At 46.5% G+C, this 21,935-nt stretch overlaps 1 protein-coding gene across 1 annotated transcript; it reads right to left on the reverse strand.

The window, feature by feature from the left end:
- Positions 1-7,631: 7,631 nt before the first annotated feature.
- Positions 7,632-21,684, reverse strand: GPR139 (G protein-coupled receptor 139). The gene is made up of 2 exons (XM_030229474.2): positions 21,564-21,684; positions 7,632-8,914 (listed from the first exon to the last, which is right to left on the reverse strand). Exons 1-2 carry the CDS (start codon positions 21,682-21,684, stop codon positions 7,980-7,982), a joined length of 1,056 nt encoding a protein of 351 aa, XP_030085334.1. The 3' UTR covers positions 7,632-7,979.
- Positions 21,685-21,935: the final 251 nt, after the last annotated feature.

Here is a 21,935-nt window from a genome sequence, read left to right on the forward strand (position 1 = left end):
CCTCTGATTTTAAGGATTCCCACAATAAACCCCTCCTGCTCTCTCCTCCCGCTGCCCTCGGGCTGCGCTGTGGGGCTGCCCTGCCGGAGCCTCCCCGCATGCAGCTCCCTCCTGAGCCTCAGCGCTGCTGATTGCTGGAGCTTACCCAAACGCACTCCTGGAAAAGGTCACGCCAGTGCAAGATGGGCTTAAATGAAAATTGGTTTATTATGCATGTGGCTCTTCCTGCAGGCAGCTGATTAAGCAGCCAGCTGTGGCCAGATGTCTGCTGGAGATCCTCTGGGATGCAGTTTCAAAAGGTGGTTTGGATGACTTGCAGTTGTGCCTCTTGGCTGGCTCAGCCAGGCTGGGGATGCTTTTTGTCACAGCTGGGCACATTACACCCCATCACTGCACACAGGGCTCCTCACCACTGGTGTGTGGAGCTTTGCAGGGAGAGGGTGCACCTCTGGTCCTCTTGGAGCTGTGCTGGCACTGAGGGAGACTCTCCTTTCAAATGTTTTTATATGTCAGGATAGTTCTTGGTTCTCTTTACTTAGTTTGTGCTTTTCCAATCTAAGTCAGCTTTAATCTATAAAGCAGCTTTCAGCTAATTTTCTCATACACAACCTCTATTAATACTGGTGATAAATAACAACAGATACTGTTTTAAAGTTGCTATTTGATCAGATTGGGGAGATGTAGACAATACGATTCATTTGACATCTACAATTTAAAATCAAAATAGTAGCATCTTCTAGTCTTAGCTTCTGCACCCCTGAGCTCTGTATAATGCTCTCTAGTCCAAGGATAAGGAGCTGCTTATAGCAACCCTAAATTTCCCCATTTTCCCCTCCAAGCAAACCTGCCATGTAGCAAACCTGTGCAGTGTCCCTGCCAGGCTGGACAGTGGCACAGGGTGTGGAGAAGCCCTGCCTGTCTGTGAGCAGGGGAAGGGGTCTGAGTGGGGCTGCTGGGCTGTGCAGGTCACAGAGGGAGGGCAGGAAGACGGGTGACCATTTCTGAGCCTGGAGCTGGGCTGAGAGCTCAGAGAAAGCAGATGCCCCTGGAGGAGCCAGGGCATGTTGCACCTCATGGTTCAACATCACCAACATGACCTTCTTGTCTTAAACACAAGCAAAGCAATTATCTGACATCATCTGACCTGTTTAGGATCCACAGCAAGAGGCAGGGGGTTGGGTTGTTTCTGCCTAAATTGACCCTAGCAATAAAGCTTAAAAGAGGAGGTAATACAAATTATTCCTCTGCTCCTGTGTCACTGGGCACAGTTATCCCTTCCTCAAAACTGCCCACAGTTCCATTAGCTTGCTTTTTCTGAAACTCATAAGTAGAAAAAAGAAAGAAAAAGGAGGAAAAAATCCACAGTATGTACTCTATTTTTCTTCATTAAAGGATGTGGGGGAGAGGGGAGACCTATTTAAAAAAAAAAAAAAAACAACAGAGAAGAAATTCAGGAAAATGGATCTCTGCTAAAGACCATTTTAAGCAATGTTTGATAAAATGCACAGTTTTGTTTGGCTGCAGCCCTGTGTGATTTTAGCCCAATACCTGAGATGTGCACTTGTCACAGGTTGATGGATTTCCTCCTGAACATGACATCTCAGATTTGGTCTTTTACTCATACTTTTATTCTAGAAATGTAGCAACACTGAAGGTCTGTACCTGCAGGACAGAAACCTGTGGGAGCTCAGTCCAGCAGAATCAATTATATTTACAAAGATGACTGTGACAAATGACCAGGAAGGTACTGCTGGAAGCCACTGCCTGTCACCAGCCTCATGGTGGTATTTAATTCACAAGGCTGAATGTCTCCATCCTGTTGTTGGAAAGCCTGGTTGTCCTGAGGCTGGGCTGCAAACTCCATTATAAAATCCAGGAGGGAAAAGTCTTGACTGTTTAAATTCTTTGCTGTTTTCCAGGTGGGCAGGGTGGCTGGTGGAGGAGGGCTCATTGTCCTCATTTGTGTGATGTACAACGTGGGACCATGGCATGTGTCCCCTCTGCTGCACTTTTGGGCATTTTCAGTGGCCAAGATGAATTTCTCTCTGCTGGCTGGGATGGATAGCTGGTGGGGACTTTCTACATGACAGCCATCTTTGTGTCATGAGGAAAATCCCAGCTGCAAGGCAGATCTGCAGGGACATCAAGGGGCCTGGGCACTTTTCCTGTGGATGGGCTGCCTCACTGTGCTGTGACACTGCAATGGTGGGAGAAATGATCTAGAACACCAGAGGCTGATCCCTCCTGTGACACCAGCCCTTTGCTGCTTTTTGTTTGGGACTGTGAAGGTTATTGTCTATCTGCAGAGCTGTGCCATCCCTGGGGGTCACTGCCCCATTTGGGGCCAGGTTCCAGCAGCAGAGAACATCCCAGGGTCTCTCTCCCTGCCATGGCAGGGACAGCACCACAGTGTTCCTCTTTCTGTTCCTCATTATTGCCTTTCCCACCACCCCTTCCCAAGGTTAACCTGCACCTGCTGGAGCACAAGGCTCCGCCTGGACACCACAAATCCATGCAAAACCCTCACACCAGGGGCTGTTTCATGATGCTGCTGTACAGCACGAGCCAATGCTGAGCCATGCACAGCTGAAAGTCTTCAGAACGTTCTGTTACAGCAAATTAATCTGTAAGGCTGTAATATTCAATATCATACTTTTGCCTGCAGTTCATCTTGTCCATTTAGTCTGCTAGAAAAAAGTGAAGATTGGGAGAAAAATGTGGAGCAGCATTTCTGGCCTGTGGTTAAGGCACGAAAACATGAGCCTTTGATATTTCTTGATACAATTTTGTAATTGTAATAACTATTTATGTGTATTTGGTTCTCTGTAGGAAACTAATAGTAAATTAATTTTTGATGCTTATTTATTACAAAAGACTGGAGCCTTTCAACCCCCTTAGTGTGTCTGGCAACTCCTGGGAATTAATTGCGTGCTGTCAGAAATGCAGATCCTGCAAATCCAGACCCAGCCTGCAATAGGTAGGATTCTTATTTCATTGTTCAGGACTATATGAGGCTGCTTTTTAAAATTCTACTCTTCCTGGTGGGCTTAAAAAGGTGTTTGAAGAACTGAAAGCTGAGGCAGAAGTTGGTGTGAGTTCAGTGGGGCTGTGTTGGAGTGGTCCCACCTGCAGCACCCACAGCAAGAGCTGCTGAGGGAATTGTGGCTCACTGCAGGAATTGCTCTGAGTAGCTGCTGGCTCTCATGGTTCTCATGCTGTCCCTCATCATGAGATGGGATGAATGGACACCTCTGCTGTCCTTTGAGCTGAGTTAGGGACCTGCAAGGTCCCAATGTGTTTTGCCTCCTGCCTCATCTCATAATTCTGTGCTCAACCCACCAGGTTCCATTTCAAACCAATGGGGAAGTCTGGGCTGCTAGCAAGGCTTTGGCTGAGGCTCCCTGCTTTGCTAGTTAGAATGTCTTCTAACTTCCAGGACAAATTTACCTGAGGAAAAATTGTAACTGCATATTTTTGTTCCAGCTCAGTTTCATCAAGTTTTCTGCACTGCTATTTATCCCTTTATATACATATGCATATAGCACATGAAGTCTTATAAAATGCAATTAATACCATGCTGTATTGTTAGAAGTGTCTGTGATTACATTCTGGGATTTTTCTCAGCTGCTTTGTGTTGGTGACTCATTGTCATTCAAGCCCAGCTGGCACAACTGGGTTCTTGGTTGTTTCTGACTGCTGAGGTTTTATAGCAAATGTATTGTTGGAGGCAGACAAGGGGAGAACCTTGTGTTTATTACTGTTGAATTCATCCCATTTTTATCACTGCAATTTGCAAGGCCATCTGATTCTTACATGAAATACCTGCCCTTCAGTCCTCTGCCAGCAGTATAATTCCATTTTTATAACCTGTACACTTCATGAGTACTTCTCATGCTACAGCTGTTAATGAAAGTATCAAGACAGGCAGACCCCAGGCTCCTTCCTTAAGGAACAACTCTGATAAGCTCCATCAAGTCTGACAGTGCCCCTTTCCCCTCATTTGTCTCTTTGAAGCTGTATTTTAAAACCTGTTTCCAAGCCTTTTACATCAGGGAAATCTGACAAGCACTTCCTGCATTGTCCTCTCAGTGTGCTTAACCCTTCAGGGTTTGATCTCTAAGACATTTTCTGGTCTCTTGAGCTCTTCTGATCTCTTGAATTTTCTGGTCAGGTTCTTCTCTATTCTCTGCTTAGTTTTAGTATTTTTTGTCCTTTTCATGTCCTTTTACTTCTCCAGAGAAATAAGAAGCTTAATCCCAGATAGTTTTACATTTGCTGGGGGTATGAAATCTGCAGTGTTAGTCATGTTCATTTGAAAAAATGTTGGGTTTCTTCCATGTGCACTCTCCTGAGGTTCACAATCCACTTTCTATCTCTTATTTGAAGTGTATCAGAAGTATCTATAAATCAGAAGTATATAAGAATCCATAAATCAAACAATAGCTACAAACACAGTTATAAGTTATGCACCATAATTTATTATAATACAAACAAGTTCATCAAACACAATATATTGTCTACTTATGAAAATATCAATATTCACAATTTAAATAGGTGATAGGTCCCATAATTTTATATACTAGCAACTCATCTAAAAAGTATTTTGTTCCTAGTTGTGGTCTTCAAGAATGCATACCTATAAGTAATTGCAAAACTGTCCATTCACAGCTTATTTTTTCTAATTGTAGATATTTGAAATAAAGAGTACAAAGGACCATCTCCACAACAAAGATGGTTTTGTCTCCAGGATATTTTTTCCCTAAATAATGACACTACATGTGCTTGGTTAAGTTTTTACTATTGGAAAATTAGGAGGTACAAATAATACAGCAAGACAATGGCTAGTTAGCAACAGTCATTGCAAGATGCTTCACACAACCAAAAATAAGGCAAGTATTATCAACAGCAGCTCCCATATGGCAGACTAAAAAGTCAAGGCTTTATTATCCAAACTGGACTCTAAGAAGGCTTTGAATGTTTGCTAACAAGATACAGCTTGATCCAAAGCCCTCCTAAGACGATGGGGATTGGAAAAATCAACCACAAAACCCACCAGCAACCTTCCCTTTAACTTCAAAGGGCTTTGGAAGCAAGCTTTTAAAGCCCTAAATTACCAGAAGTGAAATGATCAATCCACTGTACATGAAAATTGCACCTTGTCATTCCTAAAAGGATATGGAAAACGATTGTGAGCTTTTCAAATAAGTTACAAGAATTGAATGCGTTATTTTTCATAGGGAAAAAAAAACGCAGAAAGATTTTTGTTTTTAAATATGGTAATTTACAAAAATACATTATCAGGACAGAAAAAGTCAGATGACACTGATAGTTTGCAGGATAAACATTATGTTACAAAAATTAATAAGTCACAGCATGTGAATGGCAGCATATGCCATGCACTTAATTGATTTTTTTTTAATAAATAAAAGCCCTAAACATTCACTATTTTCTTTAAGGTTGCTATTATATTAAGTAGAATAGTGAACTTCTTGTATAAATAGGTATTTTTTCAGTAGATACATTCTCAAAAATGAACCACTTATCTATACAGATATTGCACTTCAGACTCATTCACATTTAACTCAGACAAGCATTCCTCATAACAAATGTAGAATAAAAATAAGTTATTATAAATACAGTGTTTTTCCAAAATGAAATGTACAGTACCTTTTCCATAAGGTAACTTTGGTTACTATCAACTGACAAAGACCAGGGGGAGGTTTCTCAGAGAAGGGCAGGGAGGATGGCCACAAAACTCATTTCTGTAAAACACTATAAAGGGAGCAATAATTTTAACCTTGTCATGACAAATACAGCAAGGCTGAGCATCCCTTTTACACTTTATTATTGCAAGGGTGAAGCTTTGAGATCACAAGGATGAAGAGCCAAGAGACTGAGATGCTCCTCATTTCTCTCTGGGGACATTGAAATGGATTCCATTCCTCTGGTGGGTGAGGCTGGAAAGGTTCAGCTTTGCCCTCAGCCCCCATTTCCCCTGACATGCCCCTGTCCTTGCTCTGTGGGGTCCCTGGGGTGCCTCAGCACCTCCCAGAGAATTGCTGAGCAGCTCTGCCACTGGGAGGGCCCTGGGCATCCCCTCTCTGCCCTGAGCGAGCCCAGACCTCTCTGGAGAGCACCCCTCCATGCTGTGCTGGGGGCCTGGTGTCCATGGCCTGATATCCATGGCCTGGTGTCCATGGCCTGATATCCATGGCCTGGTGTCCATGGCCTGATATCCATGGCCTGATATCCATGGACTGGTGTCCATGGCCTGGGCTTTCTGCTGCCATTCCCTTCTGGGGAAGGTGAGCTCAGCTCTGGTGGGGCTGGCTCTTGCAGGATGTGGGTACCAGGCATGGTGCAAACACCACCTCTATGGCACAAGGGAACCAGGCTCTTGTCCTCAGCAGGACTTCACTTGGCATTTCTTAGGGGATTTGCACCAAAGCTGAGCCATCCATGTGTTTTAGAGAGAAGCTTTCAGCCCTCTGATCCCACCATAGCAGGACTGACTGGATCCCTCCTCAGAGGACCTCTCTGTGTTCATTCCTGATGCACCACGAGCTCCCTGCTGGCACTGGAGATGGGCACAGGCACAAACACAGAGTTAGCACCAAGCTACCACTGCCCTGCAGCTCCTGAGGGTCTGCTGTGTGCCCTGACCATGCTGGGCTTGTGTTCACCACACACTTCACTGCCCTCACACCGGTGAGGCTCCACTAAGTGCCCAGTGAATAAAGAGGTTGTGGCATGTGGCTCCCAGAGACCACGTGCCAAGATCTGAAAGGGAAAGAAATGAAAAGAAATGCATTTTCAGCCTTCCTGTAAATCTCTTATTTTCTACACTCAGCATTGATGGAATGCTGGTTTTTGAGTGTGAAGGTAGAGAAGCTAACCTCCTCTAAATAAGTGGAATACCTAGATCAGCTTAAACTAAGGCTTCAATGTTTTTACTGCTGTTGGGTATTTAATGAATTTCTTTCACAGTTTTTTGTTTGTTTGTTTTTTTTTTAAACAACTAAATGGCAAATTTGCAATAGAATAGCATCATCCATCAGGAGAAAATCTTAAATTGAGGTTTTTATATGTTAATCCCTAATGGGGGATAACTGAGAATCTGTGATTAAGAAGGAACTTGAAGGCTTTGGTCACTGCTCACAGGAGCAGCTTCAGTGAGAGCTCTGCTTTAGTCAGGACTTGGTTTCACCCTTCAAAGTCCATAGACACCATGACTGAAATATTTGGGGAAAGATGCTGCTTTTGTTCTTGGCTCTAGAAACATCCCTCCCTCCCTTGAGCTCCCCTGTCTCAGTCACATTCTTAAATAACAACTTAAAACACGCAAATATTGGCAGCTTGCAGGATTGCTTTCCCTGCCAAGGCTGCAACAGGTACTGTATCAGTCCTCAAGCTTGTTCAAATGAACCAAAACCCGGCTTGTCACCATTTGTGTCTCACACGCTGCCTCCTGCAAGGAGGCCTTGACAGCACAACTGTGTCTGGTGGCATTTCATGCCAGAATTGACACATCATTTTTGGCAAGTGCACACTCCAGAAATGGCACCTTCCACAGTACACAAAAGCATCTGTTTACTTTCTCAATAGCAAACTGATGGTCAAGTACGGTTTTGTTGTGTTTTAAAAGGTTGTAATTAAACACTGCTGTGGCTTTGCCCTTCTGATGACTTTGGATTGCACTGGTGTTGGGATGCAAAACATTTGAGTGTGACTGAACACTAAGACTTGAACTCTGAAGCATATTCGAAATGCTATATAAGAGATGGAGGTGTTTGCCCTCTCACTTTTGCTCCTAAAATCAAGTGCTCCTGTTTCCTCCCGACAGTCTGATCTGCCCCTGGCTGCCCAGGGAAATGAAATCAAATGACCTCTCTTCAAAACAGCCATTTCAGAAAATTACATCCTGAAGATGTAACCACTTGAAAGGAACTTGTGCCCAGAAACTCCAACTATTGGCCTTTTCATGGTGATATTTTTATAGGCTTCCCATTCTTATCATACTGGTAAACAAGCATTTTGATGCAGTGAGAGTTGGCTGGGGAAATCCAAGGGCTGCTTGTTATGGAAAAGTTATGGTTTGTATAGAACTGCACAGGTTGCTTCTGACACTTAAAGAAGGCTTTCAAGGTGGCAGCTGCCATTGTGCGAAATCTTTTGCTAATAAAACAGTAGAGGAAGAAATTAATTGCAGTGTTCAGCAGCGCCAGCATATTGGCGATGTCCGACACAATATGGACCAGCCAGCTGTTGTTTATAGGAGACACGTAGAGGTGATACAAGATCATGATTATTCTTGGTGCCCACAGTATGGCAAAAATAGAAGTTATAGTAAACAAGATGGCTGTTGTTTTCCCCGTGGAGTACCCTCGCAGGCGGAAATTGCTCTTTCGCCGCAGCTTGTACACGATGATGGAGTTCAGGATGAAGAAGATGGAGCAGGGCACCAGGTACACAGTGAAGCAGTGCACCCAGATGAGGACGTGGTGCATGGACGTGCTGATGTAGTCTTCAATCCAGATGTTGGGCCACCAGTAGTAGGGGATGCTGGTCAGGAAGCAGGTGACATAGACGCTGACGATGACCTTGCGGGTGCGGGCGGGGTAGGAGACCGTGTGGTACCTGAGGGGGTGGCACACGGCGATGTAGCGGTCGATGGTCAGCGGGACCGTGATCCAAATCGACGTGTGGATGGAAGAAAACTCCAAAACCTCGATTATTTTGTCCAGTACCTGAGGCATCTGTTTGTTTAAGATGAAGTCTTCCATGAGGAAGTCAACAAAGACGATGAAGAAGAGAACCAGGATGTCGGCAGCAGCTAGAGCTAGAAGGTAATTATAGGAGGACTTCTGCCTGCGAGCTACAAGCTGCGAGAGGATGATGACTGTCAAGATGTTTGCTGTGGAGAAAGAAACACAGAGTTAGGCTATTAAGATGTAACATCACATTTTCTGAGGGCTTCCTTGAAGTTGTTCAAGCACTTGGCAACATGACCACCTTAATAAAGTTCAAGAAACCAAAAGGAAAACACCCCAGTGGGGTCTCTCAGAGATGTTGCAATGACGGGAGCATGTGGCCCTGGTCTCAGCTGTGGAATCCACCCCCTGAGCAAGGGAGTGCTGGGACTCCTGTCTGAGCACACTAAGGGAGTGGTAGCAGGAGGAAAAAAGCTCACTCACACATTTATTCTTATTTCCCACCTTGCTTTTTGTACTTTTTCATATAACAAGGGATGAATGAGAAGGGTAGTGAATATAAACAGCCCTTGTAGTACTTGTGAGATTTGCTGGAGCACTAAGGTGTAGCCAAATTTTAACTACTTCCTCTTGTTTACTAGAACTTACTGTGCAGTCTTGAATTGGAAAAAAAATAAAATTACTATTATTCCTACTATCAGTTTGGCTAGAATGAGACAGACAAGATTGTTCCCATCAGAGGCTGGTATCACTTGGCTAGAATACTTGAAGAAGTGCTTAAAAATCAGAGATCTGGTTTACTGTACAAGAGACTGCCAAATGCTTGTAGTTGATACTTTCCCAAGTTCTGTAAATCACCTCTTCTGAACAGTCAGTGCTTCAAACATTTCTGCCAGCTTTGATGGATTTCCCAAAATAAATCAACAATAATTGTAAAGACTCCTTTAAACCAGAGAAAAAGGAAGTTGGTAACATAAAGGTAATGACAGCCTACGACATGTCCTACAACTGAAAATGCTTGTTTTTTAAAAACTGTTTTACTTGGCACTGAAAAAACTTCCTCCTTCATGAATGCCTTCAAAGCCTGCTGTCTGGGAGCAGATTTCTTCCACCAGGGAAATGAACTGCAGCAGAGTGAATGATCCTGACCAACAGCCCTCACCTATTTCTGGGTTAACTGAATGTATTAATTTTGTACCTTGGAAAAAAAAAAAAAAATAGAAGCACGATCTTTCCAATGGTTCTGTCTCAAATTGCCTTCAGGGGAATTTTCCCAATTCTGTCCTCCATTAACGTGAATGCAACTGCATTGATTTCAGCTCAGTGCAGACGTGGGAGACAAGAGGTGATACAGCCAGAACTGCTGTGTCATTTTTCACTTCCTTGCTGAGAAATGCCTCTGCTGTGCCTGCTGATGAGCCCTAGAGATGAGTGAGTGATGGACTGTCAAGGAAATCCTCGAGCTGGAGTGTTTATCATGGCTCTGCAGCCACTGCTGGTTTTGGCCAGCCAGGCTGACTGGCTCAGCTTCACAGATATTGGATGTGACCCATGGGGTGCATCTTCTCTTTAAATCCTCTGGATTTCACTCATTCCAGTCCCAGCTGCTGGAGCCAGTGAGCAGCAAGGGGCATGTCTGAAGGCACTGGTCCCTGCTGGTAACTGGCCTGACTGCCAGAGCAACTCCTGCAGGGATGCTGAAGCCATGCTGTGTGCAGGTACAGCAGCCCTGCTTCTCACACTTTCTCTCTATTGCAGGGGTCCTGCTGCTTGCTTCTTACCCCAGTCTGTTGTGCCACAGGAGCAGATTTATGAGCAGTCCCTTGTACCCTTTGCCCCTGCCTCTCTCAGGGTTCCCAGCCACAGCAGTGGGCTGAAATGCAAGTTATTTATCTAAGGCAAATGAGCCTTGCTTGGTGAGCCAGATTAGAAAATTGATCTGACAAAGTACACATGAGATGAGATCTACCCAGTTTTTTTCTGCAAGGGTTACTGTGCCTTGTACTGGAAACGCTTTCCCTGGGATCACATTAGAGCTTTTTTTCTTGCTGGATGGATGATATGAAATAGAGTAGCACCATTTACTTTGTGAAAACAGATACATTCTGGGGTGCAGCAGAAAGTTGCCAGTATGCCTGTGTCTTAGCACAGGGTCTGTGTGTATTTTTCCTGCTGCAAACTTTAGGGAAAGTGTAGATGAGCTATGGATGCCTCAGTCCTTCATCCATTTCCTAGCCAGTGTTAAGGTGGTCTTTGGTGTGTCCTCAAACAGTATCTAAAGCTCAGTAAAATGGGAAGTGGGTGGGCACACACTCTGTGACCAACTGTGTCCTTGTGCCAGTCTCTCAGTAACTCCTGAGTGTCCTCTCAGTGTGCTGCTCTCCTTTGGGCAAAAATTACCCACTGAGGGTGAAGGCTGATAGAAGAGTATTTGTGACCATATTTTAACCTTGCTGTCACTAATTCTTGTACTAGCAGGGTAGTCTGTGATGAGAACTATGGCAGAGATGATGATGCTGATGGAGATATAAAAATATTTGTCTCTGCTGTAATGTAGGCGGAGCTACATACAGCTGCTGGATAGGTCAGCACCCCTAAACTGTCCTGGATGCTACACTGCCCATTTCTTGCAGTGCATTTTCTAGATACTAAGTGGATAAGATCATTTGAATTTGAAAGAGATTGATCACTGTGCTGGGAGATGATTAGGGGATGACAGATGGGAATTTATGCCAGCATCACTTGCTGCAGTGCAGTATTCTGAATTTATAAATATCTGTTTGAGAACCAGGGCTTGATTGGGGACTAGCTGGCTGAAGCCTTGAGGTGCTGCTGGCAGATTTAGAAGCAGCTGTACAAAATGGCAGTCTCAAATCTTTCCCTCCAGGCATGAGGACATGAGACATTTGAGACACAGCATCCAAAGGTCTCTGATACCCAAACACCTTTGTTCTAGGCTGCTTCTGAGGCAACCTTCTAACTCAGACAGACTTCATCACAGGACAACTACATCCCTCCTTTGACATCTCTTCTGATTTTATCAGCTTCTGAGTACAAACTGCAGACAAAATCCATGCCATTGAGGTCCTTTGTGTCTGAGAGTGATGCTCCTTTAGGAATAACTTTGGTCCCTGTGTGGGTTTGGGTTTATTTCCCATACCACAGCTGTGCTGCCTTGGCTGCAGAGCCTGGGCAGTCCTCTGTGCCTCAAAGCAGTGCCTGTGCCCAGGGCACAGTTTTGCCCCCAGCTTCTCATTTCATGGATGACAGACATCACTCAAATAGTGTCTAAACCCAGCCTTTGCAGGGGATTTGAAGAGCTCCTTTCAGTCACTATTTTCACTGCATGTGAGCTTAATCAGGAGTGATTGTATCTGCCTAAAGAAGATATAGGCACAGTTCTGGGCTTTATGTATGGGTTTTGTTTTGGTTTGTTTTTTGTTTTTGGATTGAGAGCACTTTGCAAGTACACAGCAGCCTGTGCAGTCAAGTGGCCTTTACAACACAAGCAGCAGCTCCCTGCATTGGGAACAAGGTGGTTCTGTGGTTCAGCAGTTCAGCTTTATAAACTACCTACATGGAGTAGCCACGAGTGCTGCTCACTGAGCATGATAAACATGAGGTCATGGAATATAATGGACACCTTTTACCAACCCAATTGTTGCTAGGATCACCACAAATTATTGTGTAATGTGTGAAACTTCTCTGCAGGCTTAGCAGTAGTCACCTGACTGGCACAGAGAGACAGCTTACAAATGGGAAATTTTAAGTTGCTTCAGAAAAAATGTTAGTAACACCTCCTTTTCAGATTTAAAAACTCCAAGACTGTAAGTACAATATGCTAAAGAAAAGCTGTGAAAAAAAGGGATGTTCTGGCTCGATGGGAATAGATGATTACCTCTAAGCTAGGAGGCAATATTCAAATGTAAACAGGTACTGTGTCCAGCAGGCAGGTCTGACAAAGGTTCCTAACACAGCTGCTCACCAACAGCTACCAGACTGGAGATGAGGATGGCATTCAGCCCTTATTTAGTGTGGGAGCTCTCTGGAGAAGCTGATGACAATGGGTGATTTCTGACAAAAGTGCTACATAACAGAAGTTATTACCAAAAAAAAAAAAAAAAAAACAAAAAAAAAAAACCCACCAAAAAAACCCCAAACAAGAATACTGTGGCAATGTAAATACATTATAATTACTCATGTTGGCTATAGCTGGTTATGTGATATTTTTAAATGACCTCTGGATGCTGTTTGCCTTTAAAGAAGATAGGGTGAGTTCACATTTTCCTCTTACAACCAATGTAGATCAAACTCAGCACTAGAGCAGATGGGGACAGACTGAACAGTGCTTCAGTCTGTTCCTCTCTTTTATTATCATATCCTGAGTTCCTTCCTTAAACTGTTGTGAAGCATAAAGGGATACTTTATAGAATATAATTAGTGCAATACAAGTTTTGTCTTCCCAGGGAGTTCCTCTGAGGATTGATTTTTGAAAATAAATGGATTTATTTGTTGTTCAGCTGTCTGAGTGCTGTCAAACAGCACACAGCAAGGTACCCCATGAGGGAAGAGCTGTCAGCTTCTGCTAGTGCCTGCATCATCTCCCAGGGAATGGAGAGGGGATATATCAAAAAAAAAAAAAAAAAAAAAGAACATCATGAAACTATGGTAGGCACGGATGCAGGATTGCTACTGGAGATTTCACATCTTGTACAAAGGCCCTTGTGTGGCTTGTGCTTAGAAAATGCCATGTGCAGGGACAGACCATGCCAGTTCTGAGGTGAAAGAGAACCTGGAGGTAGAGGATGCCAAAGCTCTGCCCAGGACAGCCCAAATTCCCTCCTGTGTGCAGGAGCCCAGATTAGCTACTGCCAGGGAAAACACAGCACGGCCCTGTGCTTACAAGTCACAAGTGAATGAGACAGTCAGTGCCAGAGGCCACATTCTGACAATGAAATCTGGCCTCTGGGGCCATTCTTCTCACTGACAGCATTTATTAGCTGAGATGGCTCTGGGGAAGGATGCAGTGAATGAGGTACTCTGCACTGCAGCTGGCACTAGCCATCAGTGGGTTACAGAGGCCAGAGAAGGATTTCAGTCCAGCACAAGCACTTCCTCACTTTTGGAGGGCACAGACACAGCACTGGCACGGAGCTGCCAGTGGCTGATACGCCCTCTGAGCCTGGCCAGCCACAGAGGCTGGAGTGCAGCAGCTTGTCTGGCAGAAAGGTGTCTTTACACTGGGCTGCTTTTGGCTCTCTTAGATCACTGAGTTTTCCTGGAGTAGTCTGTATAAAATAGAGCTATTTCTGCAGTATGAGAATGGCCCAGAAGAAACACTGGGCTAAGATGTGGTGAGGTCGGCTTTGGGCTCACTGGGGCCATATGTGTGTGAATGTGACAGGGATCTGGTTCTCCTCTTGCCATCTTCACCCTCCTTGTCTACCTTTCCTGAGATGAACCTACAGAGCAGAAAGTCTCAAAAGAATCCCAGACATTCCTCCTGCCACTCCAAAGCGTTATTCAGAGGTACCCACACAAGGATAAAAATGTCTAAAATGCACATCTCAAAATCTAGCCTTGCATCTTGCTCCTAGAGCAGTACAGCTTTCTAATGGAAACTGGGGCTGGGAATAGAAAAAGTGATCTGCAAAATGAGGCAGAAATCATAAAAGATATTTGGTTATTCATGCAACTTATCTGGACAGACAGGGATTTTCAAGGCAATTTGGGTGTCTCATTTGGCAGGTGTCTGTGCCTTCTAAATGTGGGCTGTCAGTGCAGTGTAAGGGGTCTCAAGCTGAGCAACTCGAGCTCCAGGGTGACAAAACCATTCTACCCTTTTGATACCAAATGCCAAAGTACTGAGGCAGGTGCCAAAGGTGCTTCATGGGATGACTGGGATGGAGAGAGGATGTGATTTCATAAGGACATTGCCATGAATTCTTTACTGAACATGAATAATTAAGAGGATTTTACCTTTGATTGTGGTTTTGCTAAAATAAACCAGTCTTTATGTCTTCCTAAAGCATTAGGTAATGCAATAGGAGCTCATGCTTGCAAACCCCATGGCCAAGCTTTCTCAGAGACTATGCCAATTTTACACAGTATGCAGGAAATTACAGACTTTGTAAAACCACTGCAGTTTGGCTTTATTCCCCCACGGAGAATATACTGCATCCCCACTAGATACATCACTCTTCAGTGTGCTAGTCAGGACATTGAAGAAAACACACTTGGAGTGAACAAATATGTGAGAAATATCCTAGTCTGATGTAACTGACTGACAGGTGATTTGTCTTGAGACCCAAAGCAACCTCTAGAGCACCTGTCCATGCAGGCAATACTCCATGAGATGGAAAAGATGGAGAGGATTAATGACTGTACATTGCAGGGACTCTGTTTCAGGTAGTAGAAGGGAAGATTTCAGTGTTACAGCAGGCAAGCTTCACTTTTCTTCCATGGATAGAGGGATAAAATTCTTCTTGGTCATCTTCTGGACTGCTGATTCTGGTCCTGCTTGGCTGCCTGCACTCCATTCTCTCTGCACAACCACACTGAGGTCCTGAGGGGCAACCCAATACCATCTTCTCCCACAATATCACTCCAAGAACACCAGCAAGGGCACTCCAGACATTGGGTTTTAGTATCTGTAAGTACATATCCATATTCTGCTAAATGAAAGGTGATTTGTGTGTAAGGCCTCCTGTGCTCAAGGAGTGAATTTTGCTTTTGTTTCCTTTTCTGGTGTTTCAAAGCTAATGAGAAAAGAGATTTTAGGCTCAAAAAGACCACCTGAAACAGCAGGTGGAAGCTCTTGTGGGCAGGGATTGCTTTGCCCTTGGCATGGGAAAGCAGAGCACACACCCCACCAGGAGATCTCCGTGCTGTTTGTTTGCCCACACTGAACTGTGACGTGTGTGGTTAAAGGCCTTCTGCTGGCTTGTCTCTGCTGATTCACCCCCATTTCACAGAAGGGAGCAGAAAGAGGATGAGGAGGAGAGAACTAAGTAAGGGGGTGGATTAAGAACAGCAGGATATTAGACTGCCTAATGCTTCTGAATGTTTTGACTTCTTAGCAACTGGGGGCTCTGCATTACCCACCTACCGTGGAAACTGGCTGTGCTCTCTCTTTTGTGTCGTTGTCATTTCAAGGAAAAATGTACTTTGGAGTTTTTCCTTTCCAATCCATTTTAGCAGCCTGCCATGCAAGGTTGTGCACTTCATAGTCTGCTGAGCCTCCCAAATATGGCACCTCATTATCATTACAGCCCTGACAGTGCTGCTTCCTACTGACGTGGCAGAAGAAATCCAAAGTTAGCAATTGCACTCTGTCTAGTGGCATCCAGAAATGTACAATCAACTTCTCCCCAATCCATGCATTAGCATGGATTCAGCCACATGCTGTCTTTCAGGCTGCAAGATTTTAGCAGCTACAGGCTCCATATGTACTGACCAAACTAAATCACTCCCATCTGCACACCTTGCTGTCACCAGTTCTGTGCAGGAACAGAATGAATCTATTATTTTTCATATTGGTTTTTCTCTCCTAAAGAACAAGCATTCATTTCACTAGAGGAAATGACTCATTTTAAGCATGTTAGCAGCAGTTTTGCTCCCCTCTGTCCAGTACTGCTACTGTAAATGAGCTGTAGTGCCCTTCAGTTGCTCCAATAGTCAAGCTAAAGTTCTGGCAACCTATTTGTCCCCTTTTTAGTAGGATGCAATGTACTGGCCTTGCATCCAATTCAGATTTTAAGTCAGAGAATATATGGCCTCTGAGTAAAAAGGGTGGTTGAATCAGGTCTCAGGAGGGTTTGGTTCTTATTCACTAATGAGCAGCAGCAGAAGAGTGCTGTTTTTTCAAGGTCATAACTCTACATTGTCACAACTCTCCCACTCATATTTTCAGATCTTCCTTTAGCACTTCTATTTTTCAGGTGTGCTGCTATGAGAAAGGCTATTTATCCAGGTGTTGGAAATGGTCTCTTTAATCAGAAGCCTGTACTGTGATTGCAGAAGAATATACTAGGCAGCAGATGGCAAGAATCCAGAAGGAGTCAGACACCTCACAGTGCTGTGTGCTCTGTGAACACCTACCTCTGCCTGCTTTGGCATTTACTGCTACTACACACCACGTGAGTCACCAACAGACATTGCTGGCTGTCCCCCTTCCTGCTCGTGGTACCAGGTGGGTCACAGCTGTGGCACAGGGACAGCAATGCCCACACAGGGAGGGGTGCAGGGAACACAGCTGAGCTGCTGCACGGTGGTGGTCTCTTGAGCAGGGCTGCTCTGCCCACCACCAGGACCTGCCCTGCCAGGATGATGACCCAGTCATGCACATCTCCCAGACAGCCTCCTTATTCCAAACTTTATATAGAGAGAAGGCTCCAAAAGGATCAGGTCTCCATCTTTTCTATGCCTGTGACTATACTGCAGTTTGCACAGGCACAGTGCATCCATGTGTCAATCCAACACCCTAGGAAACATCTGCCTTGCTGTGCAAGGACAGCCAATCTGTCATCTGTTAGGGCAAGATCCACAACGTGTATCTGTCTCTTCACAGAGTGTTAAACCAGTCAGGCACCCCTGCTGAGCTGACAATTTCCTCCAGGTCAGGACTGCAGCTTCTCTCCCTCCACATGGAGCCCTGTGAACGCACTCTGTGCTTGGCTGGGCTTTCAATGACCCAGCTTGTCCCCATCTCCACGTCACCTTGTTCAGCAGCAGGTCTGACATGAACTCTACCTGTTCACACCTTCCAGCTGGGAGCATCCAAGCACGTCCAGGCTGCTTTCCCAACCTTGGGAAGTCCTGAATCTACATTTATATCAGTGTGACTGGTTCACTGCAAAAGCCTAAAGCACAAATAAAAGAAGCAGTTGTGGACCAGGCTCCTGAAGTTTGGAGTGGCACTTCCCTGGGATATTGCTGTGAGTCTGTTGCCTCCTGGAGATGCTGTAAAGGTGCTGTGCTTTCTGTCACTGGAATGCAGTGATCCCCAGAGCCAAGGCACATCCCAGGTAGGAAACTGACTGGGGAGCAAATGGAACCAGCAATCCCACTGGGACTGGCTAAGAAAGCCAGATTTCACTCTGCCTCTCACACTGTCAGGAGGAGATGAGCCCTGAGAACTTGGATCAGGCCAGACCCTGATCTAGGAAATGGTGATGCTCTGTCCTTTCAGCAGCAATACACTCCATTCCTGATGGAAAAGTGACTGCATGCAAGGCAACTCCATTGCTGCTGCTCCTCCTAATGAAGCAGGAATCAAGGTCAAAACCAGGTGTCTGCAGCAAGCAGTGCTGCTTCTGTGCCTGACCTTCTTGGTTGTGTTCAGTGGCCCCACCACAGAAGGAGCTCTTTGGTGCAGATGCTTTGTGCAGCTCTCACTGACAAAGGGACCGACTGAGAGTGGTACTTGTTGATCTTTGCTTTCTCACCTTTACCAGCCCCCTCTTGGACTGAATCAGAGCAATTTATTCCCTCCTCCACATCCAACACCATCCCTTTCCTAGCATTTTCCCTCACTAAAGCAAGAAACACTTCTATTAAGACTTTTTCCAGCCCTTCTCTTGCCTCCCAGCTAACTGCAGGTGCTTCAGAGGTTCTCTCTGACAGGCAAGGGGAATATAGGGTTAACAGAGCAGGGGCTGCAGAATAGCTCCAGAAATGCTCCATAAAACCTTCCCCAGTGCCTCTGCCTGGCATTTTCTCCTTGTTCCCTGCAGCCTTATCCTGAGACACCCCACTCCTGGTAGCAGGACCACGTGCCTGTGGGACACCTTTTCTTGCACTCAAAACAAGTTTCAGAAAACTGTCTCTGTCCTACCAGCCTCTGCTTAGAGGGAAAAGAAGCAGCCTCCTGGTCGAGCTGTCTGAAGACACAATGACCCCTGGCAGAGCTGCAGCCACCTGGGGTGCAGTACCAGCCGTGCAGGGTCAGTGTGCAGTGGTGCCTCTGTGGGTGCAGCCTGGCCCTTGCCTCTGTGTGCTGAGCAGGGCTGGAGGGAGTTCACTTTTGCTCTCTCTCCTCTCTGCTTTTTACAGGCTTTCTGGTGCCTGGTTGAACAGAGAGGGAGAAGGAGCCACTGCTGAGACCAGGGTCTGCTGAGATGCCTGGTTTTTGCAAGGGCAGGAGGCAGAGGATGCTTCTCCTGCACACACAGCCAGGCCTGGCAGCACTTGGCCTCAAAGTGGAGTTGTTGAGTTAGTGAAATTTCCTTCAGACAGTACAGCAGGAAAGGTAGAAACAGTTAACTGGCTTCTCTTCTCCTCAATCTTTCTCCAAGATTTGTGGCAAGGAATTAACTCTTTCCATTTCAGCAAAACACTGCACTACTGCTGTGTTTGAGGACAGATCCTAGACAGGGTTTCTCTTAAATTCTTGGCATCACACTGAGCTAATTAAGATCCCACGTAGTTCAGGACTCTTTTTCTAACAGCTAACAAAGTCTGCTACCTTTACAAATTTCTAATGTTAAAAAAGCTGAAGAGCAGCTTCAAATTAAAACATGAAAAGCTCTTTTTAACACTGGTGTCACTCTGTGCCCCATCCTCAATGAAGCCTGGCTGTGTGAGTCTTCCCCTAAGCACATCCAGCTTGTTCTTATCTCTGGGCAGTCTCATGAATTTCTCATGCACTCAGCATGCTGTGCATCTTCTCAGCATACTGTATATGAGCAGTGAGTCCAGGTGTCAGTGCCAATGCTGTCCTCAATGTGCTCTGGACACATCCACACCTGATCTAAGCCCACTGAATTCAGCACCACCACATGCTTTGGCTAGTGCTGTTAAGCACTGGCACCGGTGTCACTGCCCTAATCAACTGATGTCTGATCCCTTGAGAAATGCAGGAGACCACTGCTAATTTGGACTATGTCTGATTTTAACCATGTTCTTAGAATGACAGTGTTAGGTCTGTAATTACAATGCAGTATCCTCAGGGAGCCGGTGCAAGTATGTGCAGAATGTTCATTAAATGACTTTTCTTGTCTGTGCATGCAAGACTTTTCCCCATTTCAGAAACATACAAAGACAAGCTTAGCCACAAAGTGCTTCATGACAACTGCTTCACCTGATAATCCTGAGAGGGTCTTGCTCAGTTCCTAGGGGACTGGTGCTGAAATCAGAGCCTGTCATTACTATGGGCATCTAAGCAGCCCCTGAGAAATTAATAAAGAGGAAACTACCTCCTATCCCTGCTGGCTGGGTCTCTTGAGGTCAGGCTAAGACTCATCAATGTTTTGGAACACAGATACTTGCCTGTGCCCTGCATCCTCTGTGGGTAAATACAGGACTTAACTTTCCACTTCTCTGAACTATTAGTCAATCGGCAAATTTTAATTACAAGCCAGAAATGGGGGAAAAAAACCCAAACCAAAACAACACAAAGCACATCAATTCATATGGTGAGTGTAATTGCATGTATGCTGCTCAGAGGCAGGCTTCTCTTCATGTCTGATTAAAAATTTTTCTATGAAATAATTGCTTGAAGAAGGAATTGAGGCGAACAAGAGTTTAGAAACTGTAGACTATTACCTATCATTGCTGCTTGCCATTCCACACTGCACTTAAAATGTGCACCTCTGCACAGACACAACCAAACTCTACCACACCCTTAAAATACCAATTCTCCTTGGTGCACCAGAACTTTTTCCCAACTTATTCTACCTGTCCTTGGGATCACTCTAAGTCACTCTCAGGCTGGAGGTATTAAGCCAGTGAGCAAGACACACTGTTTGTGCACCCAAGCTGTGCTGGATGGCAGCTCTGACTGCAGCAGCTCCCCTCACTCCTGTGTGCTGAGGCATCTCACTGGCAGCCCCAGGCAGCCCCTCCAGGAGGAAGCAGCTGCTCAGTGCGTGTCTCGGCTCAGACAGTGCTGCCGATGTGATGCTCATGTGGCATCTGCATGTCTGGGGCTGTGTGCTGGCACTGCTGCCTCACAGGTGCTCACTTCCAAGCTTGGGACATGCTTCCCTTCCTTATTTATGCTGTCTCTAGCCTTTCCCGTTCCAAGCATCTCTATAATGTCTTTGTCCCCTTTCTAAACAGGAAATTTTGCTCAGGATTATGCACTATGGAGACTGGTGCCTCTTAGCTGGGACTTTCTTCTGAGCCCTGTACCTGTACTCAGGGGTCTCAGCGTCAACATTGCCACTGCCTCTGCAGCATATTGACCTCAAGACTGGACTTTCTACCTCCTGTCCTGCTCCACCAGCCACAGGGACAGGTTCACGAGTATGACAACTGTCTGCTAAGCTCCTGACAGCGTGCTCCTTCCCCAGTTAAGTCCCGTGGTGGTGGCGTGTCCCTTCCTAAAGCCAGCCCTGCCCCACGGAGTCGGGTGGGGATTTGCAGCAGAAAAACTCGGCAGCTACACTTGTGCTCACTGCCGGCCGGGCAGGTGATCGCTGGGGACCCGACCGTCTGGGAACCGCTCTGGTACTGCATGGCCAAAACGGCAGTGGCACAAACTTCGCGACAGGCTGACTCTGTGTGTCAAGTTCAAAGTCAGGATGCCCGAAGCCGGGGTGGAGGGCTAGGGCGGGCAGGGACAAACCCCGGCGAGGGAGGCAGCGCCGAGACGGCAGCCCTCCGGGCGGGAAGATGCTGCTGCTGTCCAGGGGATGCTGCTGTCCGGGGAATGCCGATGTCCGGGGGATGCTGCTGTCCGGGGGATGCTGATGCTCGAACCGCCCGCGCTCTTCCCGCCGGGCACGCGGAGCCCGGGGCATCCCGAGGACACGGCGGGCGCTGCCCCCGCCCCGCCCCGCACAGCGGGCAGGAGCCGCTCCGGCGGGCGCTGCCGGGGCCCCGCAGCCTCGCCCGTCCCGCGGTACTCACCCGGCAGCCCGAGGCAAAGCAGCAGGCTGTAGTAGACGACAGGTGCGTATCCCAAGCCGCAGCCATAGCGGTGGTGCGCCAGGAGCGAGCCGTTGTGGAGGTGGAGGTGGTTGTGCTCCATGGACCCGCTGTCCCCGCTGCCGGCGCTCGCTCCCCGCACGGGCCGCCCCTCGCACGCTCGGCGGCGGCGGCGAGCGCGGCGCGGCCCCGCGGCGGGCGGCGGCACATGGCGCGGCCCCCGGGCGGCCGGCGGGGCCGGGCAGGGCCGGGCGGGGCGGGGCGGGACCGGCCCCCGCCTCGGGCCGCCCCCGCCAGCCCGGCTGCGAGCGGGCATCTCTGCCGGGAGCCGCCGCCTTCCCAGTGGGCAGCGAG

The sequence above is a fragment of the Serinus canaria genome, chromosome 14, assembly GCF_022539315.1.
Source record: "Serinus canaria isolate serCan28SL12 chromosome 14, serCan2020, whole genome shotgun sequence".
Taxonomy (NCBI): Eukaryota; Metazoa; Chordata; class Aves; order Passeriformes; family Fringillidae; genus Serinus; species Serinus canaria.